Source organism: Geotrypetes seraphini, chromosome 15 (genome assembly GCF_902459505.1).
Source record: "Geotrypetes seraphini chromosome 15, aGeoSer1.1, whole genome shotgun sequence".
Taxonomy (NCBI): Eukaryota; Metazoa; Chordata; class Amphibia; order Gymnophiona; family Dermophiidae; genus Geotrypetes; species Geotrypetes seraphini.
Genome location: NC_047098.1, coordinates 15,411,877 through 15,437,396, shown reverse-complemented (window position 1 = coordinate 15,437,396; position 25,520 = coordinate 15,411,877). Strand labels below are relative to the sequence as shown.

The 25,520-nt window shown below is 44.0% G+C and overlaps 1 protein-coding gene across 12 annotated transcripts in view; it reads left to right on the top strand.

The window, feature by feature from the left end:
• TP73 (tumor protein p73) overlaps nucleotides 1-25,136 on the top strand; it is a 199,988-nt gene extending 174,852 nt beyond the window's left edge. For 11 of the 12 annotated variants that reach the window (XM_033921753.1, XM_033921761.1, XM_033921759.1 and 8 more), the window contains 8 exons: nucleotides 708-817; nucleotides 2,301-2,443; nucleotides 3,563-3,651; nucleotides 4,138-4,262; nucleotides 5,802-5,953; nucleotides 7,455-7,587; nucleotides 19,117-19,210; nucleotides 23,202-25,136. In XM_033921753.1, coding sequence (XP_033777644.1) covers nucleotides 708-817; nucleotides 2,301-2,443; nucleotides 3,563-3,651; nucleotides 4,138-4,262; nucleotides 5,802-5,953; nucleotides 7,455-7,587; nucleotides 19,117-19,210; nucleotides 23,202-23,522 — 1,167 coding nt within the window. In that variant the 3' untranslated portion in view covers nucleotides 23,523-25,136. The remainder of the gene's footprint in view (nucleotides 1-707; nucleotides 818-2,300; nucleotides 2,444-3,562; nucleotides 3,652-4,137; nucleotides 4,263-5,801; nucleotides 5,954-7,454; nucleotides 7,588-19,116; nucleotides 19,211-23,201) is intronic. The other variant, XM_033921764.1, reaches the window with a different exon arrangement.
• Nucleotides 25,137-25,520: the final 384 nt, after the last annotated feature.

Below are 25,520 nucleotides of genomic sequence, written 5' to 3'. Positions count from 1 at the left end.
TATATAAAACTATAAGAAAATACATAAAACTATAAGAAAATTAGAATAGAAGTTCACGCACTAATTGGGAGTTTTTCTGACCAAGGATGTGTCTGCTAGGTTTAAATTATGTTTAAAACTAGCCTGTCTATATGGGAAGCTTAAAGAGCCCCTATTAGACACTGAGGTCTTTTCTCCCTTTTTGTAAGGAAAGGTGATTCTCTTGTCCTGTATTTTGGAGGGTGTAATTTTTTGTGATTAAATACAAACAAACCATTCCGGACCTTACCTGGTGGTCTAGCGGGCTTTCGGGGCAGGAGCGATCTTCCTACGCTCCTGCCCCGTGCAGATCACTCATAGGAAATGGCTGCGGGGAGTTCCTGTTGTAGTCTCGAGAGACTACGGGAGCTCATGGCAGCCTAAGTCTAAGCCCACCTAAAGCCCGTCCATTCCCTGCCCATGGCACACCTACCAACACACCCATTTCTTCTCTGGATGCACAGCAGGCAAAAAGTCCTGCTAGACATCCAGAAAGTCAATTTCAACTAGTAAGACGTCGAAGTGCCAGTTTATGCTGTCTTTTGGATGTCTATCATAGTCTGTAGTCCATGCATGGCTATTACATACTCTGTCATCTGCTGTTTGTTACCTATTAGATATAAGAGGTGGCGTGTTGTGTTGGAGCTTCTCAAAAGTTTCCTTTTGTGTAACTCTTCCCTTTGGACCAGGTTGGAACCGAGTTCACCACCATCCTTTACAATTTTATGTGCAACAGCAGCTGTGTGGGGGGGATGAACCGACGACCAATTCTTATAATCATCACGCTGGAGACCAGAGAGTAAGTCCCTTATCTACTACCAGTCTTACCTCTGTAAGACCTCCCTAGTACCTTCTTTTACGTCTTTATGAAAAAGGGAAGATTTTGTTCTTACCTTAGGGCTTTGGTAGGGGTAGAGGGTGACAGAAACTGATTTTCATGGTTCTAGCCAAAACCGAATGTGTGGCTGAAATTTGCTGCTTGGCTTTGGTGGAAACTGATGCTGAAACTGAAATCACCCCTGTCCCCATATCATAGCAGTCTCCACTCCTTTTCCCTGTATTCTCTCCCCTGACCCTCAACAAAGGTAGCGTCTCCTTCCCCCAAAGGTACAACCCACTCCCTTCCCCCCAGACCCACTCATAGTCTTCTCTAGATGGAGAGAGTAAAGGTAACTGACAATGTTCCCTCTAAGTCATGCATGTCCAACATAAAGCCCGTGGGCCGAAACCGGCCTGCCTGGCCGTTTTTTGTGGCCCGCGATGACTGTGCTGCATCCAAGCACCTGACTGTGCAGCCCTCGTCCCAGCAGCGCTCCAAGCATCTCACCGCACTGCCTCGGTACCCATTTAAGAACATAAGAAGTTGCCTCCACTGGGTCAGACCAGAGGTCCATCGCGCCCAGCGGTCCGCTCCCACGGCGGCCCATCAGGCAGAAGGACTCAGTCTCAGTGTAAAAGCTCAGGCATGCCACACAAGTACTTGACTGAGCATGATTTAAATCATTTTTATTTATTTTGGAAAAGAAGCATAGACGACAAGAAATGCAACACTCCAAAAACACATGAACAGATAAGCCAGTCCACGGGGACACAAAGAGCCCAACAAGAACAAACCAGAGACCCATCCCTACCCCTACCCCCAACCCTCCCAAGATCAGAACATGATTAATGCATATGATATGGTGTCTCAGGGTGAGAAAGGATCTATACTTCTACTAAGACGAAGTATCGTAACAAAAAATTTGGCCCGCGACTTAGCCTGCGCTTTAGATTTCAGCCTTTTATGTGATTGAGTTTGACACCCCTGCTCTAAGCAGTATGGGAGTCCTCCAACCACTCTTCGACCAGTGGGGGGCGATGCTTCAATACTGTATTTTCCGTCACAACGGACAAGCAGGTCCTCTTGAGTCCTACAGAACTTGCCTGTCTCTTGCTATTGAAACAGTGCCGCCACTGGCAGGAATGTAGGTGAGGATTTCCACACAACTTAGAGGGAACTAGGGGGTCTTTAACTAAGGCACGCTAACTGATTTAGCACGCGCTAAATGCTAACGTGCCCATTATATTCTATGGACGCATTAGCATTTAGCGCTTGCTAAATTGGCTAGCGCGCCTTAGTAAAAGACCCCCTAGGAATCCCACTAGTAACCCGAATTATGTATTATAAAATGCTGCCTATGGTTTTTGCTGTTGTTTGCATTCGATTAGTTCTGCGGCCTGGAGTGTCCTTAAGATCCCTTTTCGGAATACAAATAGCTGATCTCCTTTCCCTCTCTGTTCAGCGGTCAGGTGTTGGGTCGGCGGTCATTTGAAGGTCGAATCTGTGCCTGTCCTGGCAGAGACAGAAAGGCCGATGAAGACCATTACCGGGAACAGCAGGCTCTAAACGAAAGTGCGGCTAAGAATGGGAATGCCAATAAACGCAGTAAGTGTGTCTTTCAGATTAAGAGGAAGAAACATGCAGGGTTGAATCTTACTCTTTCCTACTTTGAGCTAGGGGGGAGAGGGGGTGAAGAATGATAAAGAGAAGCTGTCCTGAAAGCAAAACAATAGTTTTTGACTGTCATACAAGCTTGAAGAATCATCAGTGTGCAGTTTTACCTACAGGGAGAGTGGATTCCTCCACCAACATGTAGTGTGAGATTACCACTAAAGGTTGCAGCTGCCATTTGTCAGCTAGAGCCACCAGGGGCAGCAGCAAGTGGGGTTCGCTCCTGCCCAGACTACCCACCGCCCACCAGAGGTGTTAAGGTAGACCTGAGAAGGCCTGCTAAGACATGAGAGAGTGGCTCCTCTTCTTAGGGGTTCAGGAGGAGGGTTGGGTAATGTTGGGGGAAGCTTCTGTTGTTGGGGGGGTGGAAGGTCAGGTCATGGTGGGCTTCTTCTGTTGGGGGGATTGGGTCATGTAGGTGAGGGCTTCTTTGGTTGGGGAGGTCGGAATGGAGGTCAGATCTTTCTTGTTGGGGAAGGATTGGGAAGGAGGGGAGAACAGTGAGAGATGCAAGCCAAGTGGCAGAAGTTGTGGGGGTGTTGGCTGATATTCCATACCATTACCTGAATAGCTTAGTAGCCAAAGATAGGAAAGACTTTTCGTGCAGTCCTCTATGGTAACTTGGCGTGCTGACAATCCCGCAGTGACATTTGCGTGCAGGCTATATGCGCACCGCCGCTTCCAAGCCTTCCCATTAGCGCTGTGAGGGGTGTGTGGGGTGGAACCCCCCACTACATTTACTAGTCCTCACGCTCACATTTCATTTTTTGGATTACACGGTTATTTGATGGGTGAATTTGAGAACTGAATTAAAATGTATATGAGCTTTTGTATTGAGTGACTAGTGCATTTTTTGACCTATGATAATTGAAATCACCCATTGTTAAACTGGGATATGCATGTCTGGTCGTAATTCCAGGCTCCCAGTGGTAGAGCAACCTGGAACTTGCTTTCAGTGTCCAATCTTGACTTCTGTTGCTGGAGGTGTATTTATGTAGAGGGATGATCTGACTTAGTGTTATTTATCCATGGTTTTATTTCTTCTTCAAACAGCCTTCAAACAGAGCCCTCCAGGGATTCCAACCCTCAATGCCAACATTAAAAAAAGAAGACATGGTGAAGAAGAACTTTACTATTTGCCTGTAAGTACAAAACCTACTTGGCACCTCCTCCAAAATGGACTAACCCCCCCTCCAAACCCACCACCCCAACATCGTATGTGTCTTGACTAACATCTGGATTGGGAAACGGTGCATAGAGTGAAAGCAATACTGGTGGATACCTGAAGAGATCGCAGTGGTTTTCCGCTTGGTGAAGGACAAGTTATTAAGCCAAATAATGAGGATAAGGACTTTTTTGAATAAACATTTATACTTTTTAGCTCCAAGATCTGGTTCCACTTTGTATGCTTTCGGTCTTGTGTAAGGGCCATCTATAGAGCCATAGGAGGGAACTCAAGAAGACCTCTAGCCCATCCCCCCTGCCTTGACTTACTTGGATGTTACGGAGGGAGATGATCCCAGCTGACCGTATCTTCTGTCACATACTGTCATGAAGAGACGAATCGCCAGTGACAAGCAAGATGAATGGAAGGGACCGGATTTAAAGTGATGTGCTTTGTGTTTTAGGTTCGCGGCCGAGAGAACTTTGAAATCTTAATGAAGGTAAAGGAGAGCCTTGAACTGGTGGAGCTGGTTCCACAGCAACTGGTTGACTCCTATCGGCAGCAGCAGCAGCAGCTTCTGCAGAGACAGTTAGTATCATCAGTTTGTAATCTTATGACGACTTCATACCCACGACCATAGAAATCTTAGCCAGTTTGCATTTGATGAGTAAGGATTTGGGATTTATGGACACCTGGAGAACACGTTCATGCAAGTGTGATAGATTTCATGTTTTGCTCAGCGCCATACCAGACTAGCTCTCAAATTGACAAATTTTTTTGTAGAATGTAGATAATACATTTTGGGGTTATATGCAAGCATAGGAATCAGAAGGTGGGGAGGGCCACAGGGGCCATGGCCTCCCCAAAAACTGTCAGTCAGTTATGGCTCTACTCCCCCACTTATCTCCTCCCAGTCACTGTAATTTTAAATCTTCGGCAGGGTCAACGAGCGGGCCTGCCCCTGAACCCTTTATTCTGCAGCATCCCGCCTACGCGGGAACAGGAAGTTCCTGCAAAATGAAGAATTCTGGGGCAGGCCTGCTCGTTGACGCCGCCTGGTGGCTGCCCGAAGATTTCAAATTACAGTGACCAGGGAAGGCAGGTGGTGGAGTCATCACAAGATTCTGCTTTTGGGCCCCCCAAACAAAAAAGCATTCTGCTGCCTATATATGGAAGGTGTACAGATTGGCAGCATCTCCTGGTCCGATCACACTTTTTTTGGATAGATATTTGTGAAACCCAGAAGGGGCATTCTGACCGGAGATGATGCCTGAACAATTCCCATTTTGAGAAGGGACCAGGTAGTACAAGAGGTCTTTAAGGAAATTGAATGAAGGGTTGTCTCTAGTTGTGCTATGGAATGTCATAACCAGAGGCTACTTCATTGCCAGGACCAGTACAAGCATATCAGACATCAGCAGATCTCACCGTGGCAGAGCAAGCTAACAGTTGGAAGCTCTTCATAAGTGCTCAGTGTCAAAACAAATTCTGAGGCGACTTTATAAAACAAGGTAGAACTTGTCCCAATTGCACAAATAGGTTCAATTTAAACTGAACGCCTTAAATATTATTTCATAGAAAAGGGGATGAAGGGGAAAGATACAGAGGAGCAGACTAGTGGTCAGCACAAGGGACACAGGTTCAAACACCACGATAACTCTTTTTTCTTAAATAGTTAAGCTCTGTAACTCAATGCCAGAGGATATGGTAACAGTAGTTAGTGTAGCTGGGTTTAAAAAATGTTTGGACATGTTCCTGGATAAATGGCTAGAGCTTCTCAGGTTAAGCACTTAACCACTTTGGGTAGGTCTGGGATCCTTTTACCCAGAAATTTGTTGTATAATGTTGGGGAAGAGATTGTGCAGTCAACTTTAAGATGAAATTCAATGGAATTTTCTGTGTTAGAGAGAGAGAGATTTTGGTTCACAGTTCTACACTTTGACATGGAGCATTAATATTCTGATTTCCTTAAATAATACTTTGTTATTATACAAAAAAATGCTAGTTGTAGAATTTTATTAATAGGATGTTGTCCAGTATTCTAGTTAAAGAGAAGGGTTAGTTCAAGAAGACTTTTGTTGATATGGAAGGAATAACTGAATACACTGTGTTATCGTTTCTGAGCAGAAGCCATCTGCAGTCTCCCTCTTCTTATGGTCCGGTTCTATCCCCGATGAACAAAGTACATGGCGGCGTCAATAAACTGCCATCAGTTAACCAGCTAGTGGGGCAGCCTCCTCAGCACAGCTCCAACACTGGGCCCAACCTGGGACACATGGGTAAGGATTGGAAGGGCTTACATGCATATCGCTTAGTATTAGGGCCTGGCTCCATTTTCTGCAGCTATTTCCTGTGCATATTCTTTGTACGTAGCCTGAAAACCACTATACTACTAGCCTGACTTTAGGTCTTCTAGACAGAATCAGCTGGAGTTTTTATGAGACTGTGTTAGTGGCATAGCCATGGATAGGCTCAGGTCATCCAGCAGCGGCCGGTGTTGGAAGGAGGGCAAGCTAGGTCCCAAGGCTACTGGGGGCTTCTGTGGTCTAATATTTTTTCCCTGCCCGTCGTCAGACATCTCACCCTCTTTTTCAATCTCCCGGTCTATCTTACCACGTGTTTTCCCACCAGCAGTGGCAGCCATTCCTTCACACTGTGTGGCATTGGCTCTGAAAGCCTTCTTTCTGCCATGTTCTGCCCTTGCAGAAACAGGAAGTTGCATCAGAGGAGGGGAAGGACATGGAAGAAGAAAGTCTTCCGGGGTTGGCAGCAGGCAGAGTGAGGGAATGACTGCAGCTGCCAATGACTTCTCTAATAAAGATGTATATTAAAGATGATGAGAAGTGCAAGAACAGAGGGAGGGGGGAATGGGAGTGGAGGGAGAGACAGATGTTGGACAATAGGAGGCAAGTATCGATGGAGGGGGAGTGATATTCAATCTGGGAGATTGGGGAGAGAGAGAGATGTTGGACTAAAGAGGGAGGGAAGGAAGAGAGAGGGAGAGATGTTGGACCTTGGGGAGAGAGGAGGAAGAGAAGAGAGATGCTAGACTATGGGGAGGGAGCAGGAGGGACTAGCAGTTTGAGTCTGCCAATATTTATTATCCAACTATTCTATCTTCTGTCTTTTTTCCCCTCTTCCTTGTATGCTTATCTATTTTCTTATGTCCTATCTGTATAGCTAGTTTCTAATCACCACTGAAACTCCATTTTATTTTGGAGAATTGTATAATTATGTAGTGAGAGGTCACTACAGTCAGCAGAAGAGGTCCTTACAGCGTATCAATAAATACAGTAAAACCTTGGTTTGTAAGCATTTGTTCCGAAAACATGCTTGTAATCCAAAACACTTGTATATCACAGCAAATTTCCCCATAAGAAATAATAGAAACTCAGATGATTCATTCCACAACCCAAAAACTTTAGTACAAAATACTATGCATACTTGTATTGCAAGACCGCACTCATTTAGAACAGTCACTACACTCCCGCAGCATCAGAGAGAGAAGAACCATCAGCTCAGTTGTGATGTGTGTATACTATATGTACTTGTATTGCAAGACATTGCTTGTATATCAAGTTAAAATGTAATCAAATGTTTTGCTTGTCTTGCAAAACGCTTGCAAACCAAGTTTCTTGCAAGCCAAGGTTTTACTGTATAGAAAATGAATAACCCAATTTTGTGTCATTCGTGATCTAAGGCCTAGGAGAGGTTCCAGCCAAGACGATGAAAGTGTCTGATGTTCAATGATTCTACTCCGTTCTTCTTCCTCTTTCCTAGGATGTGGAATGCTGAACAGTCACCCCATGCAATCAAATGGGGAGATGAATGGAGCCCATTCCTCCCAATCCATGGTGTCCACGTCGCACTGCACGCCTCCTCCTCCCTACAACCCTGACCCTGGTCTCGTCAGGTAGAACCATGTGTCTCCAGTGCTTCCCTTTCATTTATTTTCAGTCTTCGTCTAACCTTGAAACCTGTCTGTAGAAACTGCTTAACTGGTCACCTCTTCCAGCTGAGAAATCACTGCTAGTTATTTCAAATGAACCGCACCAAACAAACGCCTCTGGTAAAGATTAAGCCCCCTGCCCTTGCCCCTCCTCCCCCACCCCCACCTAGTTGAATAACTATAGCATGGGCAAAAGATGACACCAAGGCAGTGGTGTAGTAAGGGGAGGGCGGACCGCCCAGGGCGCTGTCTTGGTGGGGGTACCAGCACCACTCTGCACCCCCATGCCATACTTGCGCCTTCCCTTCCCTGCCCCCCGTACCTCTTTAAAATCTTCTGCTGCTCGTGCCAACCTGGCTCCCTCCGAAATCACTTCCGGGTCATGGGGCCTGGAAGTGACATCATACCTCTGACGTCACTTCCTGGCCCCACGACCCGGAAGTGATTTCAGAGGGAGCCAGGCTGGAGAAGATGCTCACACTGGCAAAGATTTGAAGAGGTATGGGGGTTGGGGGAAGGGAGGGCACGAGTGTGGCACGGAAGGAGTGGGAGGAGCGGAGGGCATGGGGAGAGGGCGCCTCCCACCCTCGCTACACCACTGCACCAAGGGCCAGTTTCTATAAACGGCACCTATCTCGGTAGGCACCTTGCAAAGCGACACCTAACACATGTCAATAAAAGTTAGGCGCCATTTATAGAATCGTGCTTAGCGGTGCCTAAATTAGCTTAAACACTGGTAAGTGTTATAATGTTAGGCGCCAGTGTTTTCCTGGCCTAATATACCGGCACCTAACACAGATGCCTAACGGTGCCTAACTCGATCCATGTCCAGACTCCGCCCCTAACCGTGCCTGCTTTTCACGTAGGTGCTAATAGGCACTGTTGGCACCTTGGTGTAGACACTTACCACAAGGTAGTAGGCGCCTACTAACTAATTAATCCTCCCCCCCCCCTTGTACAAAACTATAGCATGCCACAGTGATAACAGCTCCGATACTCGTAGAATCCCTATCAGCGTTGGAGCTGTTACTGCCACGGTCGGCACTAAAAACCGCGCTACGGTTTTGTAAAGGGGGGGGGGTGTAATTTTTTTTAACCTTTTCCTATCGTGTGTCCCGGATGACGGGACATTCCAAAAAATGTCGTTGCCATCGTATGTCCCATGGCATGGGACATACAGTACACCTTCTACCTATCATTTGTCCCATCTATTGGGCCATTGTGTTTACAATAGCCGTAAATGATAACGGTGAATAATACAAAACTTTGTTAAAATAATTACGATTGGAACCAGCGTAACGTAAAATTTATTATGATAGGAAAAGGTTAAATTGTTTTTTAATAGCGCTTTCAATTATCAGCACCAATTAACCAATTAAAAAAAACAAATTAACTTAGGCACCTACTGATAGGCGCCTTTCATAGACTCAGGGCCCAAGTCTTTAGTTTGTTGATAAAACGAACTTGTGCTCAGTAGCGGCCAAAATGCGTCGCTGAACATTTTAACCCAGGGATGGGGAACCATGGCCGCAATCCAGTCGGGTTTTCAGGATTTCCTCAACGCACGTGCCTGGGATCTATTTGCCTGCACTGCCTCCGCTGTATGCAGATAAATCTCATGCATATTCCTTGGGGGAAATCCTGAAAACCCAACTGGATTGCGGCCCTCGTGCCCCACCTCTGTTCTAACCCATGCGATTCCAGATGCACCTTTCCGTTCTCTTGGGCTGGTGCGCTTTTCCTGAGAAAATTGCTTTAAAAGATCAATTGATTTCTAATAGTGTACTAATAAGGCTCTAAAATCATTAATGAAATCATGACTTTTTTTTTTTTTTTTTTACCAAGTACAGGCCTAATATTCAGCTGGTAGCGACCAGTGTTTTCATGCCTGTAAATTCAATGTTGGGTCATCCCTGAACTCTTACATTGAATTTGGAGGTTTCCAAAGCAGGCAAACACAAAGCCGATTAAGTATGATATTCAGCTTTTAACTGGCTGTGGGTTGCCACATTAAGCCACAGTAGAGGTTTCTACTCCTCTTTCCTTTCTTTTATTTTTATTTACACAATGTACCGTATTTTCACGTAGATAACGCGCACCCGTGTAAAACGCGCACACGGGTATAGCGCGCGGGGAACACAAATTTATGTAATAAAATGTTAATATAGCGCGCACACGCGTATACCGCGCATGCTAAAACCTCCTCCCAAGTTTATCCAAGTTTATTATACAATTTGATTAATCGCCTAATCTATATTCCGCCTACTCCAAACCGGCATCCCCCCCCCGCTCGCGTCACCCCCCACTCCCCCTCTGATCCAAGATAATCTAATCCGGCATTCCCCCTGCGAACCGGCATCCTCCCCCCCCCCCCGCTCGCATCACCCCCCCCACCCCCGCGATCCTACATCCCCCCCAGCACCGCAAATACAACTCTTACCCGATTGGGCACCGGCACCAGCAAGTGCCAGAGCCCGAAGATCCTCCCTCGTTGGTTTGGGCTGGGCTGGGCTGGGCTGGGTGGTGCGAGAGAGATCCTCCTTCTTCCTCTGCCGGGCTGGACTAGGCTTTGAGCATTTGCGCATGCTCAAAGACTTCTGGTCTCGCTCTCTCCGAGCCCAAACCAACGAGGGAGGATCTTCGGGCACTGGCACTGGCACATGCTGTGCATTGGTGCTGGTGCCGGTGCCGGTGCCCAATCGGGTAAGAGTTGAATTTGCGGTGCTGGGGGGGATGTAGGATCGCGGGGGGGGGGGGGTGACGCGAGCGGGGGGGGGGGGGATGCCGGTTCGCAGGGGGAATGCCGGATCAGAATGTAAAAAAAAAATTGTAAAGCGCACTCACACGTATAACGCGCATGGTTATGCACGGTTTGTAAAATCGTGTATAACGCACGCGTTTTATGCGTGAAAATACGGTAATTAAAATCTCCCTCTCCCCCTTTTCCCTCTCATCTCCAACCCGTTTTAATTATGTCCTTGTCTTGGCCTCAATCCCCCCTATTTTTATTTCAATTTATTATTTTCTTTCAGCAATTTTAAATATTTTAAACATTTTTTTAATTTCTATTATTGTAAACCGACCAGATACTTGTGATGGTTGGTATATCAAGCTATAAATAAACTTGAAACTTAGACGCTGCTCCGACATTCATAGGAATTCTACGAGCATCGGAGCAGCGTTGGAGCATTTAGCGCTCCGGGCCAGGTTGGAAACCTCTACAGTGGCTTTGTAAAAGGGAGGGAAAGATAGGGCTGTCTTTTATGCAGTTAACCTGGCGGGTTAAGTGATGAATATCGTCACTTAACCCGCCAAGTGCCAATATCCGCTCCTGGAATGCCCCCCTCAACATAACCAGTTTGGCATTAACTAGGGTTACCAGAGGTCCGGATTTCCCCGGACATGTCCTTCTTTTGTCTTCATGGACGGCTTTTCAAAACCCAGCACTTTGTCCGGATTTTCAAAAGCCTCCTCTAAATCGCGTTGGGCAGTTTCAAGTTTTCCAAGTTTTGTTAAAATTTGATAAAACGCTAATCATACATTCTAAGCGTTTTGACAATTAAAACATTAAAATGGGGAACAATTAACAAATTCATTAGTGGCACAACATTACTTACATGAAAACAACAGGAAGGTAGCGAGAAATTCAATTTTAAAAGAAAAGAGTATAATTAAGGTTAAAAACAAGAGGGAAATGGGAGGAATCATATCAGTGTTGAATATGAGCAAAACAGAATTTGGCAAGGAAGGATCCGGAGATCATTTAGTAATCATAAGCATTTTTAAATAAGAAGCTTTTAAGGTTGCCCTTAAATTTTTCTCAGACCTTAAATGACAAGAGCAGGCATTTGGCTATTTTCAGTGAACATAAGAACATAAGCAATGACTCCGCTGGGTCAGACCTGAGGTCCATCATGCCCAGCAGTCCACTCACGCGGTGGCCCAACAGGTCCAGGACCTGTGCAGTAATCCTCTATCTATACCCTTCTATCCCCCTTTCCAACAGGAAATTGTCCAATCCTTTCTTAAACCCCAGTACCGTACTCTGCCCTATTACGTCCTCTGGAAGCGCATTCCAGGTGTCCACCACACGTTGGGTAAAGAAGAACTTCCTGGCATTCGTTTTGAATCTGTCCCCTTTCAACTTTTCCGAATGCCCTCTGAAAATTAGCTGTTAGCTCTGAACAGATGATTTAACTGGCCAGGAGTTGTTTTTAGCCAGTTAAATCAATTTGAATATCGCCCCTTACATCTTCTGCTATCCATGAATAAGTGAATAAACCATGCATAACTATTTTCCTTACCGATCGTTCCATACCATCGCCTGCTGATACTCAGTTTTTAAAGTGCAATTTGGTGAACGATTTCAGATATACTTAATGTGTTAGGTGACTGAAGACAACTGACACAGTAGCCCAATAATGAACAGAGTCCTTTTTAAAAAGCAAACTAACTTCTTAATGAGTATTAACACAGCAAGAGATATATACATAGAAACAGATGTTGTAATACTGGTGAAACATGCACTTTAATCCTTAATGTTTTCTCACTTTTAATCAAAGAGCTGAAACAGGATAGAGATGGTCCTAAGGGCGGCTGCTAAAATGGCCAGTGGTCTTTATCATAAAGTTAATGAAAATATCTCCATGGTATAAATGCAGGTCATAAGACAAATGCGAAAGGTGTTAGATTTGGGAGTAATCCAAGGAAATACTCCTTTACAGAAAGGGTGGTGGATGCATGGAACAGCCTTCCAGTAGAGTTGGTGGAGACGATGACTGTATCTGAATTAAAGAAAGCGTGGGACCGGCAGACAGGATTTCTAAGGGAGAGGACGTGCCGGTTGAGGTTAGAAGCTAGTATAGAGGAGCAGAATAAATAGGCTATTTGGACTTTATGTTCTATGTTTAAAAATCCAAAACTTTATTCAAAAATAGAAGAGAATCAAAATATTCATGCCCAAGATATGAATTAGATCCTGTTGTGATGTCAGTGTCCTGCTTCAATCTTGATAGGTACATGTAAAACTGCCAGACTTTTAGAGAAGTGGTTTTCAGTGGCGTAGTAAGAGGGGAGCGGGGGAAGGGCGGTACACCCCGAGCACTGTCTTGCTGAGGGCATGGCACCCCTCCTCCTATCTGCCCCCCCACTCCTCCCTCTGCCATGCATGAGCTTTCATATCCCCCCCTACCCCTGGTATCTCTGTCTCTTCACCGGCGCGAACAGCAATGCCAATCTGCTGCTGCTCGCACCTGGGTTGGCTCTCCCTCTGACATCTGCATCTAGACACCCTGCTATAGAATTACCCATCCCCCTTGTCCATTTACACTGGGTATGACTAAATGGAGCTAGAGGATTCTATCATGGGCCTGAGGTAAGTGCTCTGACCTCATAGAATTCATTTGAGCGTCGAAGCATTTACCTCGTCGGCACGTGATAGAAACCTCTACTGTCGTTTAGTAAGAGGGGCCCTTAGTGGCTTCCAGTCTGCACTGTGTTATTTGGGAATATACCAGAGGTGGGCAAAGAGGGCTGGAATCCAGTTGGGTTTTTAGGATTTCCCCAATGAATATGCATGAGGAGGAGGAGACATAGACATCCTGGGACTGTCGGCCAAGTCTCTTCCCTGAAGAAGCCCTTTCTGGAAACGTCAATCGCTCCTCCTAAACTTACTTGCTCCACTTCATCACTGACGCTGAAACCGTGGATTGAAGACAAAGTTTTATTTTATTTTTCTTTCCAGCTTATGATTTATCTTTAATCTTATCTATTGTTTTGCCTTTTGTCTTTGTTTTGTTCTATTTCTATCATTTAAATTTCTCCAGAATTCTACTGTTCAACGGCTCCCCCTTCTGCTTCTATTCCTTTCTCTCCTCTCTTCTACCTTCCAAAGTATTTAGATCAATGCTGTCTTGTTAAAATGTTTATTTTATTTTTATTTTTCCTCTAACTCTACTTTTCACTTCTCTATTACCCTCCAGGTACTTTAGTTAGATTGTGAGCCTTCGGGACAGTAAGGGAATTTTTCAAGTACCTTTCTTATTTCTAATCTTAATGTATATTTTCTGTAAACCGCTTAGAACCTAACGGATGTAGCGGTATATAAGAAATAAATTACATTACATTACATTACATTACATGGACCATTTGGCCTTCATCTGCCATCATGTTTCTAGGTTTCTATAACCATAAAGCTCTATGACATCACAATGCAGGCAAAGAGCCTTAGCCAATGGGAAGAAGATATGCAAATGTTAAGAGCCTTAGCCAATAGGGAGAGGAGGAGATAGTGGATGCTGCAGAATTCTACTGTTCAACGGCTCCCCCTTCTGCTTCTATTCCTTTCTCTCCTCTCTTCTACCTTCCAAAGTATTTAGATCATAGTGTTTATTTTATTTTTATTTTTCCTCTAACTCTACTTTTCACTTCTCTATTACCCTCCAGGTACTTTAGTTAGATTGTGAGCCTTCGGGACAGTTAGGGAATTTTTCAAGTACCTTTCTTATTTCTAATCTTAATGTATATTTTCTGTAAACCGCTTAGAACCTAACGGATGGAGCGGTATATAAGAAATAAATTACATTACATTACATTACATGAGATCTATTAGCATACAATGAAAGCAGTACATGCAAATAGATCTCATGCATATTCATTGGGGAAATCCTAAAAACCCGACTGGATTCCGGCTCTCATTGCCCACCCCTGGAATATACGGTAATGTAGGCTTTTAGATTTTTTTTTCTAGTTTAGAGTAAAATAATTTTGCTTAAGGTTTTAATTCTTTTTTTGGCTCTGTGATTAAAATTCTGAATGTAAGGCTTCTGCTACGCATGTTACCAGTTATGTGATGCCTTTTTTTTGAAAACATCTTTAAGGGAAGAGCAGTTCCATATTTTATTTTTTTTTTGCCGTGTTAGTGCATATTAGGATGTTACAATATGTTTGCTGTTTAATACTCTTGCTCTTTGAGGTGTCTCTGTTTTCATCCTTTGGTCTGTTTAATATTTGTGCTGCGTAATAGGTATAAAATTAAGGTTACCATATGGCGCCAGAAAAAGGAGGACGGATTGAGACATCTGGATTTTACTTCCACCGAAAGCAACGGAAGTAAACCCCGGATATCTCAATCCGTCCTCCTTTTTCTGGAGCCACACGGTAGCTCTACACAAATTATAATTTGATTGTCTCTGTGAATTTATGGGAAAAGAGAAGGTTCCAGTCATTGCAGAGAACAAGTACCAACTTATGAGTTGCTGTAGGTTATTGAAAGGCCATGACAGACACAGATTGAGAGATGAGAAGGGCTATACAACTAAGCTAAGAACCTCCATCAACCTAAGTCTTTGCCTATGTAACATGATTTATAATGTATAGCATTCTGGTATGGGATAACTAATATCCCTGGGTTTCTAATCATAGTAGCTTAAAGAACTGCTCTTTTCTTAGGCCCTAACCATGTGCAATATCAGGTAGTAGCAAAAAAAACCCCAAAAAACCTTTGGTCAGGTTACATATAGTTTCACCCACCATCAGTGATAAAGATTATCAACTTGAGTGCACCTGTCTTGCATCCACAAAGTCTATTGCATCCAGAGCAGAAATCAATGTTTCACCCTCTCCAAGATAAAGACAGGTTGTTCACCCTCTCCGACGTAGAGAGAACGAGAGGGCACTCTCTAAAGTTGAAAGGGGACAAATTCCGTACAAACGTAAGGAAGTTCTTCTTCACCCAGAGAGTGGTAGAAATCTGGAATGCTCTTCCGGAGTCTGTTATAAAGGAAAACACCCTCCAGGGATTCAAGACAAAGTTGGACAAGTTCCTGCTGAACCAGAACGTATGCAGGTAAAGCTAGACTCAGTTAGGGCACTGGTCTTTGACCTAAGGGCCGCCGCGTGAGCAGACTGCTGGGACGATGGACTACTGGTCTGACCCAGCAGCAGCAGTTCTTATGTATCAACATTTTATAGAAAGTTTTAGGTCTTAGGGATATTTGGAGCATTGAGATTAAGCATCAAATTTCTGCTTCTCAATGGCCACGACTTTGGTCTTGGAGGTTAAAAAGTACAAGGTCAGCATCTATGAGACAAACTTGGTTCTTTTTGTTGCATAGAGCTTTTTGGAACCCAGTTCGTTTACAAAAGTTGTTTAAACGCTATCATTTCTTCATATTTTCCAATGGTACAAAGATGGTTCCATCATGCATGGAAATTGAGTTTGGAGCTATCATAATGTCAAAAATATTTTTGAATGGTGGCCGTGAAATCGATGTTTCCGACCACACTGCTTCCTGTGTACTTTGATTAGGCAACGTGAACCACTGATGAAAAGCCTGGCACAAAATCAGTGCTTCAGGATTCTCCATTAGGCAACAGATCTCCATTAGGCCACAGGTTCTCATGATTTCTCCCAAATTGAAGTTTGTCGCAGTTACGATGATGCCGTACTGTCTCTCATTGATGGCTGATCCGCTGTTGCCTTCCAATATTATGTCACATAATTACAGCCTAAGGCAAGTTTCAAGTTTATTAAAAATTTGTTATCTCACCTTTTCAAAATTACAGAGCGGCTTTACAACAATAAAGAGCAAAAACAGGGTACTCGCTAAATAATATCCAGTAAAGACAAGTACTAAGACTCGCATATCAAACTGACACGAAGGGAAAGGGTAGAACTACAATAAGTTCAAAGTTTTTGTAAGCCAAATTCCAAGATATTTAATAGCATCTTCTTTCCAAACAAAAGAGAATGTATCAAATAAACCTTTTGTACAATGTACATTTAGTGGAAGAACTTCTGATTTGTTCCAATTTATTTTATATCCAGAAAATTTTCCAAATTTCTTAATCAGCTCAAGTAAATATGGAATGGTAGATTCTGGGTTCCTCAAATATAATAATAAATCATCAGCATAAGCTGATATCTTGTATTCTCTATCTGAATGAGGTATACCTTGTATTTCCTTTACTTGTTGGATTGCTAATATTAAGGGTTCTAGAACTATATCAAACAATAAAGGGACAAGGGACAACCTTGTCTAAGTCCTCTCTGTAGATTAAATTTTTCTGAAAATGCATTATTAATATATAATCTAGCAGAAGGGGAGTTATATAATGTTTGTATCATTTGTATGAATCCAGGACCTATACCAAACCATTCCATTGCCTGATACATAAATGTCCAATAAGTTGAGAGATAAGAACAATTAAGGGAAAAACAAAAGGTAAGGGGGACTGAGATTTTCATCTGAACTGCTATATTAGGCAGTGGCTCAAACTTTTTTTTAGCTTTGGCACACTAAGGGCTCCTTTTACAAAGGTGCGCTAGCGTTTTTAGCGCACGCGCCGGATTAGCGCACGCTATAGCGCGTGCTACCCGAAAAACTACCGCCTGCTCTAGAGGAGGCGGTAGCGGCTAGCGTGCATGGCACTTTAGCACGCGCTATTCCCTAATGCACCTTGGTAAAAGGAGCCCTAAATGAAGCAAATGTTTTTTCTGGCACATTATAACTGGAATTATAAAATTGCAAAACCAACCAAAAAAAAAAAAAAATACCCCGGAGCGCGGTTTTTTAGCGCTGGCCATGGCGGTCTACAAACTTTTTGTTCCAGGATGCTTTTGGATAAAAACTGCCCTTTTAAGGACAAATCAGTCCTCTTCTGATTTTACCCTCCTTTTTATGTTCTTTTTGGAAATATTGTAATTCTTGCCCATTTCCTTATGTTCGGTGTATGTCCATAAGTCAAGTAATATGTTGTACTAACATTCCCTAGTATTGTCCATCTTTGTTAATTTTTTAATTTGTTTTTATTATATCTATGCTCTGTGTTATTAGTATCGTACACCGCCTGGAAGCCTGATTAGGCAGTATAAGAAAATTTGAATAAACTTGAAACTCCGACATTCATAGAATTCCATGGCCGGCGCTAAAAAACGCACTATGATTTTGTAAAAGGTTGGGGAGGGGGGGGAGTTAAAGTTGAGAGTTATTTATTTAAAGTTCTTTAAGCTATGTATGGGTAATTGTAACAACGGTGAAACTAAAGAAGATAGAATAGAATTGCTAATCAATGCGATGGATGAGCTTGTTTTTGAGTGCAAATTAATTTAAAATGCAGCTTGATAGTCGACAAGAAAACACGCATTTCATCATCCACCATCTGCAGTCCTCTTTTTTTTTTTTTTTAAATTTCTGTCAGAGCTGAAAATTCAAGTTTGTAAAGATATAAAGATCCAAACTGTATTAAAGCCTTGACTGCTTTGTTGCTTAAGTTAGGATATGGCGATACTTGAGAGGGTCCAGAGAAGAGCTACACGTATGATAAAGGGTATGGAAAACCTTTCATACGCAGACAGGCTAGACAGACTGGGGCTCTTCTCCCTGGAGAAGCGGAGACTCAGAGGGGACATGATAGAGACATATAAGATCATGAAGGGCATTTAGTATGTGGAGAGGGACAGATTCTTCAGCCTGTGGGGAACTACAAGAACTAGAGGGCACTCAGAGAAACTAAAAGGGGACAGGTTTAGAACCAATGCCAGGAAGTACTTCTTCACTCAGAGGATGGTGGATACCTGGAATGCACTTCTGGAGGGAGTGATAGGACAGAGTACTTTAAAGGGTTTCAAAGAGGAATTGGATAAATTCTTGAAAGAAAAAGTTATTGAAGGATATAGATATGGAAGATATAGGATAAAGAAGGATACAGTTAGAAGGATATAGATAAGGAAGGACAAAAGTGATAGAAGGATTTAAAGGATCACTTACAGGTCATGGACCTGATGGGCCGCCGCGGGAGCAGGCTGCTGGGCACGATGAACCTCTGGTCTGACCCAGCGGAGGCAAATTCTTATGTTCTTAAAATTACTTTCTGTTAGTTTTCAAGGACCAATCACGTCAAAGAATGATGTTTGTCTGGGCGGTTATATCCTTACGCACTCAGACGCTCATACCATTGACAGACTCTTGCGTACACGACGTACATATCATCTATTCTAGTGTATACTTATGAAGGGAATTTTTAAAAATAAAGTAAAATTCTGGAATCTCTCGTGGCACACCTGGAATCTGTTTGGGGCACACCACTGTGCTGTGGCACACAGTTTGAGAGCCACTGGCCTAAGGGAAAAGCAGTTCTTTAGTTGGAAAAAAAGAGGCCTAGAAAACCCAAATTATGATCTGGCATAAAATGTCCGGATGCCCCATGAACTGATCACTTGATTCATAGTAACATAGTAGATGACGGCAGATAAAGACCCGAATGGTCCATCCAGTCTGCCCAACCTGATTCAATTTAAATTTTTTCTCTTTCTGGTACAATTACTCAGGTAGAACAGCAACATGACCACCTTATTGCTACAGGAGCAAGACTTATGGGTCATGAAAGCCATTATGTCCCTGGAAGTACTTCCCCAAGGACTAAGACACCCGACACATCTTCTGTGCCTAAAAAGTTAATACAACTTTACTTTCCAAACTCTTTTTTCTGCAGTTTTTTAACAGGATTGGGGTGTCCAAACTGCATCGAGTATTTCACATCCCAGGGGTTACAGAATATTTACCATCTGCAGAACCTAACTATGGAGGTAAATGCTTGTGGGAATCTGATGTTGCCAGGTTGGTGATACTAAGAATTGGATGGGGTGGAAAGAATTTTAAGGCTAGAAGCTGAGTCTGTCCATTTATAACTTCGCTCTGGCTCTCAGCTTTGAGGCTTGCGTCTTCTGTCCCCATTGGTTGCTTCCCTTAGATGATGCTTTCTGATCATTTTATTCTGTTTCCAATACTATTGTCCTTATCCATACTCATTCAGGAGATAAAGCCATGTTATATTTGAGTATTAATTGCAGAAACTAGAGTGCGGTGGGCCAAAAATGGGGCAAAGAAGTTGGAGCCTCTTGTGTAGAGGAAGCAATATTGGAAGACCCAACACATCCTGTGTTTTGGCAAGATGCCTGTGTCAGGGGTCATATAATGGTCTCATGTACTAGATCAGGGGTGTCAAAGTCGTTCCTTGAGGACCGCAATCCAGTCAGGTTTTCAGGATTTCCTCAATAAATATGCATAAGATTTATTAGCATACAATGAAAGCAGTACATGCAAACAGATCTCATGCATATTCATTGGGGAAATCCTGAAAACCCGACTGGATTGCGGCCCTCAAGGAGGGACTTTGACACCCCTGTACTAAATGCTTCCTGTACAGTTCATTGTGTGAGGATAATGCCAATCTGGCAAACCCTTGATTTGACCTTTTTGAAATGTTGACAGTTGAACTGTACAGGAAATGTTGAAAGTTGAACTGTACAGGAAGCATTGAGGTCCTGATTCTCTTTAGGATGCCGATCTTGGTGGATGCCTAAGAAGCAGCCACCAATCACTTGTCAGTCATGCATCAGTGTCCTAAAGAGAATCATGTCTGCTTTACTGAACAGATGCCTTAAATGTAGGCCATCATTTTGCAGAACTACATTTAAGGCATCTGCCTTGCACCTATGGAGATGCGTAGGTCCCAAGGCCACTTCCGGGTGAAATACGCCCCACCTTGAGCATGCTTAAGCATCCCTACGAGTCTCCGTAGATGAATGACACATGCCTACATTGTAGGCATCCTTCCCCCAATTGGCTGAGAGACAACTGTAGGACACCTACTTCCACCTACCATTGGGATGCGCATTTGCAGAATCAGGTCCATAGTACATAAGACCATCATATGACCCCCCGACACAGGCATCATGCCGAAACACAGAACATGTTAGATCTTCTAATATTGCTTCCTCTATGCAAGAAACTCTATCTTCTTGGTCCCATTTTTGGCACACCACACTCCAGTTTCTGCGATATTTGAATATTACACAGCACCATGGTTATAAGAAACTCTGATGAAATTCCATTTTGACGAGGTGTATATCATGCTGACATTTATCAATGACAATGTCATCAATGTCAATAGGAAATTATTGCATGTGGACACCCTGCAGGTGAAGTGATGTCATCACTAGTAAAACACCCTGTGTGTCAGTTCATTCATAATGAAATACAATTGCTCTCTTGATGAAAGATTTGGACTTGAATGTATTTTAAAGAAGTCGTAAGCTGGTAAAGGTCCCTGGACCCTCCTGAAAATTTCTTAGCACTCTTTCAGGAACATTGATTTATCGTTGGTTGCTGGGCCAGTTGCATGAATCTTAGATGCAGTCGTCATCATCTTTAACAACTAACTTCAGTGCTCAGTTGCTGTAAATGACAAATAACACATTCATAGACTAGTGAAAATTAGATAACCCTACGGTTGATGCATGTTGGACTTGGAATTGTAACACCCCCTTTCCCTCCTCAATCTCTGTTTAATGAAATGGAATATGGAGATCTGTTTGTGATAATAGCATGGGGACAGGTCACAAGGGAGGCAGTTCCATAATTGGGCACCTCCATGTAGGTGCCACAAAGCTGAGAGGCCTGGTGTTCTAGAACAGGGGTATGTAATTCCGGTCCTCGAGAGACACAGGCAGATCAGGTTTTCAGGATATCCACCATGAATATGTATGAGATGGATTTGCATGCACTGCCTCTTTGAGATGCAAATCCATCTCGTGCATATTGATTGTGGATATCCTGAAAACCTGACCAGCCTCTGGCTCTCAAGGACCGGAATTGCCCCCCCCTCCTCCACCCCCGCCATTATAGAATAATGTCATATCCATTCCTAAGCTGGGCACCGACATTACATCAAGTTTCATCAGGGCCAGTGTTAGTTGTGCCTGCTGCGCTAACCGAGTTGGGCACCGACTTTACATCAAAACCAGTACCCGATGTTAGTTTCGAGATCTGCACTGCAAAGGGTGAGCACCCATTAAAGAAGACTAGTTTAGCATGGATCTTTTCAGCACCTAACTATGGGTGCCAGTCGGTTGCATAGTAAGAGGAGGGGCAGAGGGCAGACTGCCCTGGCTGCCATCTTGGTAGGGGAACCGGCATCTCTCTGCTCCCCCCATGCCATGCTCATGCCCTCCCTTCTCCCCATAATTCTTTAAATCTTCACCAACACAAGCCACTTCTCCGGCCTGCTGCTCGTGCCAGCCTGGCCCCTCTCTGAAATCACTTTTGGGTTGCGGGACCAGGAAGTGACATCAGAGGGAAAGCCAACACTGGTGTGAGCAACAGACCAGAGAAACTGCTTGCGTTGGTGAAGATTTAAAGAGGTATGGGGGAGGGCATGAGTGTGGCATGGGGGGACAGAGAGTAGGGTGCAGGGGGCACCATGCCACTGATGCCAGTTACTGAATCTGGCCCAAAGTATATATTTTCCCCTACATGTGTGTGTTCTCTTTGTAAATGGTAAATAGGCTGTAGGTTTTAGTCCCACCCAAACCACACACCCTTGAAATCTCTGCATGGTATGGATCTCCATGTGCAAATAATGGCTTTCTGAAATTATTAATTTGCAGGTGTATGCAATGTACACAAGTAACTGATGCCATTTACTTATGAATATGTTTCTAAAATAATAGTCTAAACCAGGGGTTGGCAATCTGTGGCTCGTGAGCCACATGCAACTCTTCTTGCATGTGGCTGTGGTTCTCCAGGCCCTGACCCTTTACTCTCCCTTGGAACCCTATGATCCCTCCTTCCCCCCTCTCCTCAAGCTTACTGAGGTACTTGGTGGTCCAACAAGGACCTTTGTGGCAGAAGCGCAGTCTTCGCGCTCCTGTCTCCTCGCAGCATTTCCTGTAGTATTGCGAGCTGCGGCAGCCATTTTGGAAGGCAGCTGCAAGGAGGCAGGAGCAGGAGGACCTGGCTCTTGCCATGAACACCCCCACTGGATCACCAGGTACTTAAGTAGGTCCGGGGGGGGGGGGGAATGTGGGGTTGGGAGGGAGATTAAAGGGTGGGAGCCTGGAGAGGGGAAAGAACCTTGGCTAAGAATTGGAAGGGGAATGGGAGGGATGAGAGGTGCAAATTGATGGGGGAAGCCACTGTTTGCCCTGGATCAATAGTATGGAATATTGCTACTCCTTGTTTTGGCCAGGTACTAGTGACCTGGATTGGCCACCATGAGAACGGGCTACTGGACTTGATGGACCATTGGTCTGACCCAGTAAGGCTATTCTTATGAGATCTGCAAGGAGTTGGAGGGGAGAGAAGCTACATCTTGCGGCTCTTTATAAATCGCAGGTCAAACATTTTGGATAAATTGGCTCTTTGCTTTATAAAGGTTGCCGACCCCTGGCTTAAACATTGTTAAAGTTGAAAACGGTGAGATCTGGAAGAGCTTTAACATTTAAAAGCAACCTCAAAAGGGTGAGGTTTAGAGGTGAAACCTGATAACAGCCAGAGAGGGAGCATGGCATCCCAACTTAGGAAGAGTGTTCCAAACCTATAGCATAGTTCTGTCCAGACTTTAAGTGCTGAAGTTTGTTCTGCATGACAGCTGACTCCGCACTTTCATTTCTGCCTTCCCCCAAGGTGGATCTGTAGTGCTAGTAACCCTAGGGTTGTTTGTTTATGGTCCTTTCTAAGTATGTTTCTGGGCATGAATGAATAACAAAGTTGCTGTCTGATGTCCCCTTTGAACAGGATCTTGGAGCACTGAAAATTCCTGAGCAGTACAGGGTGACCATCTGGCGAGGCCTCCAGGAACTGAAGCAGAGCCACGACTACGGCACGCAGCAGCTCATCCGATCCAGTAGCAACGCCTCCACCATCTCCATTGGCAGCTCGGGTGAGCTCCAGCGCCAGCGCGTCATGGAGGCGGTGCATTTCCGTGTGCGCCACACGATCACCATCCCTAACCGGAGCGGTGCTGATGAGTGGGCAGACTTTGGTTTTGATCTCCCTGATTGCAAGTCCCGCAAACAGTCCATCAAGGAGGAGTTCACAGAGGCTGAGCTCAACTAGGACAGACAGACAGGAGCACACGAATATCTATGTAGAAGGCCCGGTGAAAGAGTGAACAAGAAACATTTACACTCATATACACACGTGGGAGCAGAAAAGCTTACAACTTTGAGTATCTGGAAAAAAGAAGCTCAAAGCTGTGTGTGATGGAACACGGGTTTGCCACTTGACGAAAAAACATTCCACTGGTTTTAGGATAAGGTTATGCCCATGGTGGGAATGAACTGGCAGGGAGGAATCCCAAAAAGCCCAGTTAAGCTGTAGATCTATTCTAGGCTTGTGTGGAGCAAGAGGAGAGAGGGTTGTCTGTGTCCTTGGTCTTCCAGCTGCAGAGGTCTGGGAGATGTTTTGCTGTCGTATTGTGTTCATGCAGTGTAAAAGTGAAAATGTTTTTTCTTTCGTTAAGGCTACCCTTTCTCTGTCCTCTGAGCGATGCCCTGGATCAGGAAGACTTGTGGTGTTACAAAACCAAATCAAACAAACATTAAAAGAACCAAGGGGGTTAAGCATCTGCGCTCCATCTTCTTTACAGATGGCTGCTGCTTATGGACACGGTCTCGTAAACAGAGGGACTTATCTTTCTCCCAACCCCTAAGACTGCCAAAAACAAAAGTATTTTTCATTGTCTTTGTAAATCAAGAAAACAACTTGCAGACTGTAAACTGCAGGCACATGTCTGTAAATAGTTAATCTCTTGCTTGCTTGTACGTCTACTCGTGTAACCAAACTGCGCAGGGTGCCCTGTTTGCAATGGTAGCCCATGGCTTCTGAGGCTTCACCCTTCTCTCCCAGCTGTCCGAATACTTCTTTGAGGCATTTCGACACATCGCGACGCCTAAGGATGCTTTTAGGAAAGCAGGCCAGTGCTGATCTAGTGGAAAATGTTCTGAAAGTGGCAAGGGGATGACTATGATGACTCGGCATTACAGCAACAGGCCATAGTGGACATGGTCACCATGAGTCAGCATTATAGCAGCTAGCAATGGCAGAGGTGGTCATCCTGAGGAAACATTGCCATAATTGAACTTTGGCACACGTTGTCTGTGTGATGACCAGCACAATAGTTTGTGAAATGTTTTTATCACCACTGTAAACAGGGTGTTTGTGTACATATATATATATATATATATGTGTGTATGTATGTATGTATATACATATATATTATATACAGGTATATACGTACTGGATTCATGTATGCTGTATCTAGGAGGAAGGAAGATTTATCTTCTTGTAAATAGCAAAAGAAAGTCCTTTTTAATCAATGTCAATGTGCCATGCTTCAAAGTTACAAATTTTGCTGGTCTCTTAATTCATGGATTATCCATTTTAATTTTTTAATATAGAACATTTGTTCTTTAAAACAATCAAACATCCATTGATTATGAATAATGGAAAGTGGTAAAGGATGAACCACTAAATCTATAGTCAGCTCTGGAGTCATCCAGGATTAGAGTAAACCATGCCAATCTGGTTCTTTAGTTAATGTCACTACATCTTGACTGGTTTGAAGCACTGCAATGGTTGTTCTATGCCAGTCACCTCTCTGCTGAAAAGGTGTTTCCTGCTTTGTTTTCCCATGATTGTCTGCATTTGATAAAGTGATATTTGCTTATGTGTGGCTTTTTGGAAGTTTGGCTTTAAAGTATAATGGCTCTACTCTTATCTTTTCATCTGCTCTTTGGGCTGAGAAACACTTAAGAGATCCACTGCTCCGCTAGATCAGATGCCCAAAAAAAAAAAAGAGTTGATATTCAGCCCAATGGCAGTTAGTGTTTTGTTAAATTATGCCGGGTCATATCCAATGGCTGTTACTGAATATCCAGGTTTGGGGTGGCTGTCGGAAGTTATTTGAATACCACTGCCAGTGCTGTACCTGGATTGCTGGCTACCTGGGCTGAAGCACCTCTCCTCTAGGGTCATGGGGCCGTGGTCCACATATTCATGGCTATTGGCTCTGCAAGTCCCTTGCCTTTGAACAGGAAATTGACGTCAGAGGGG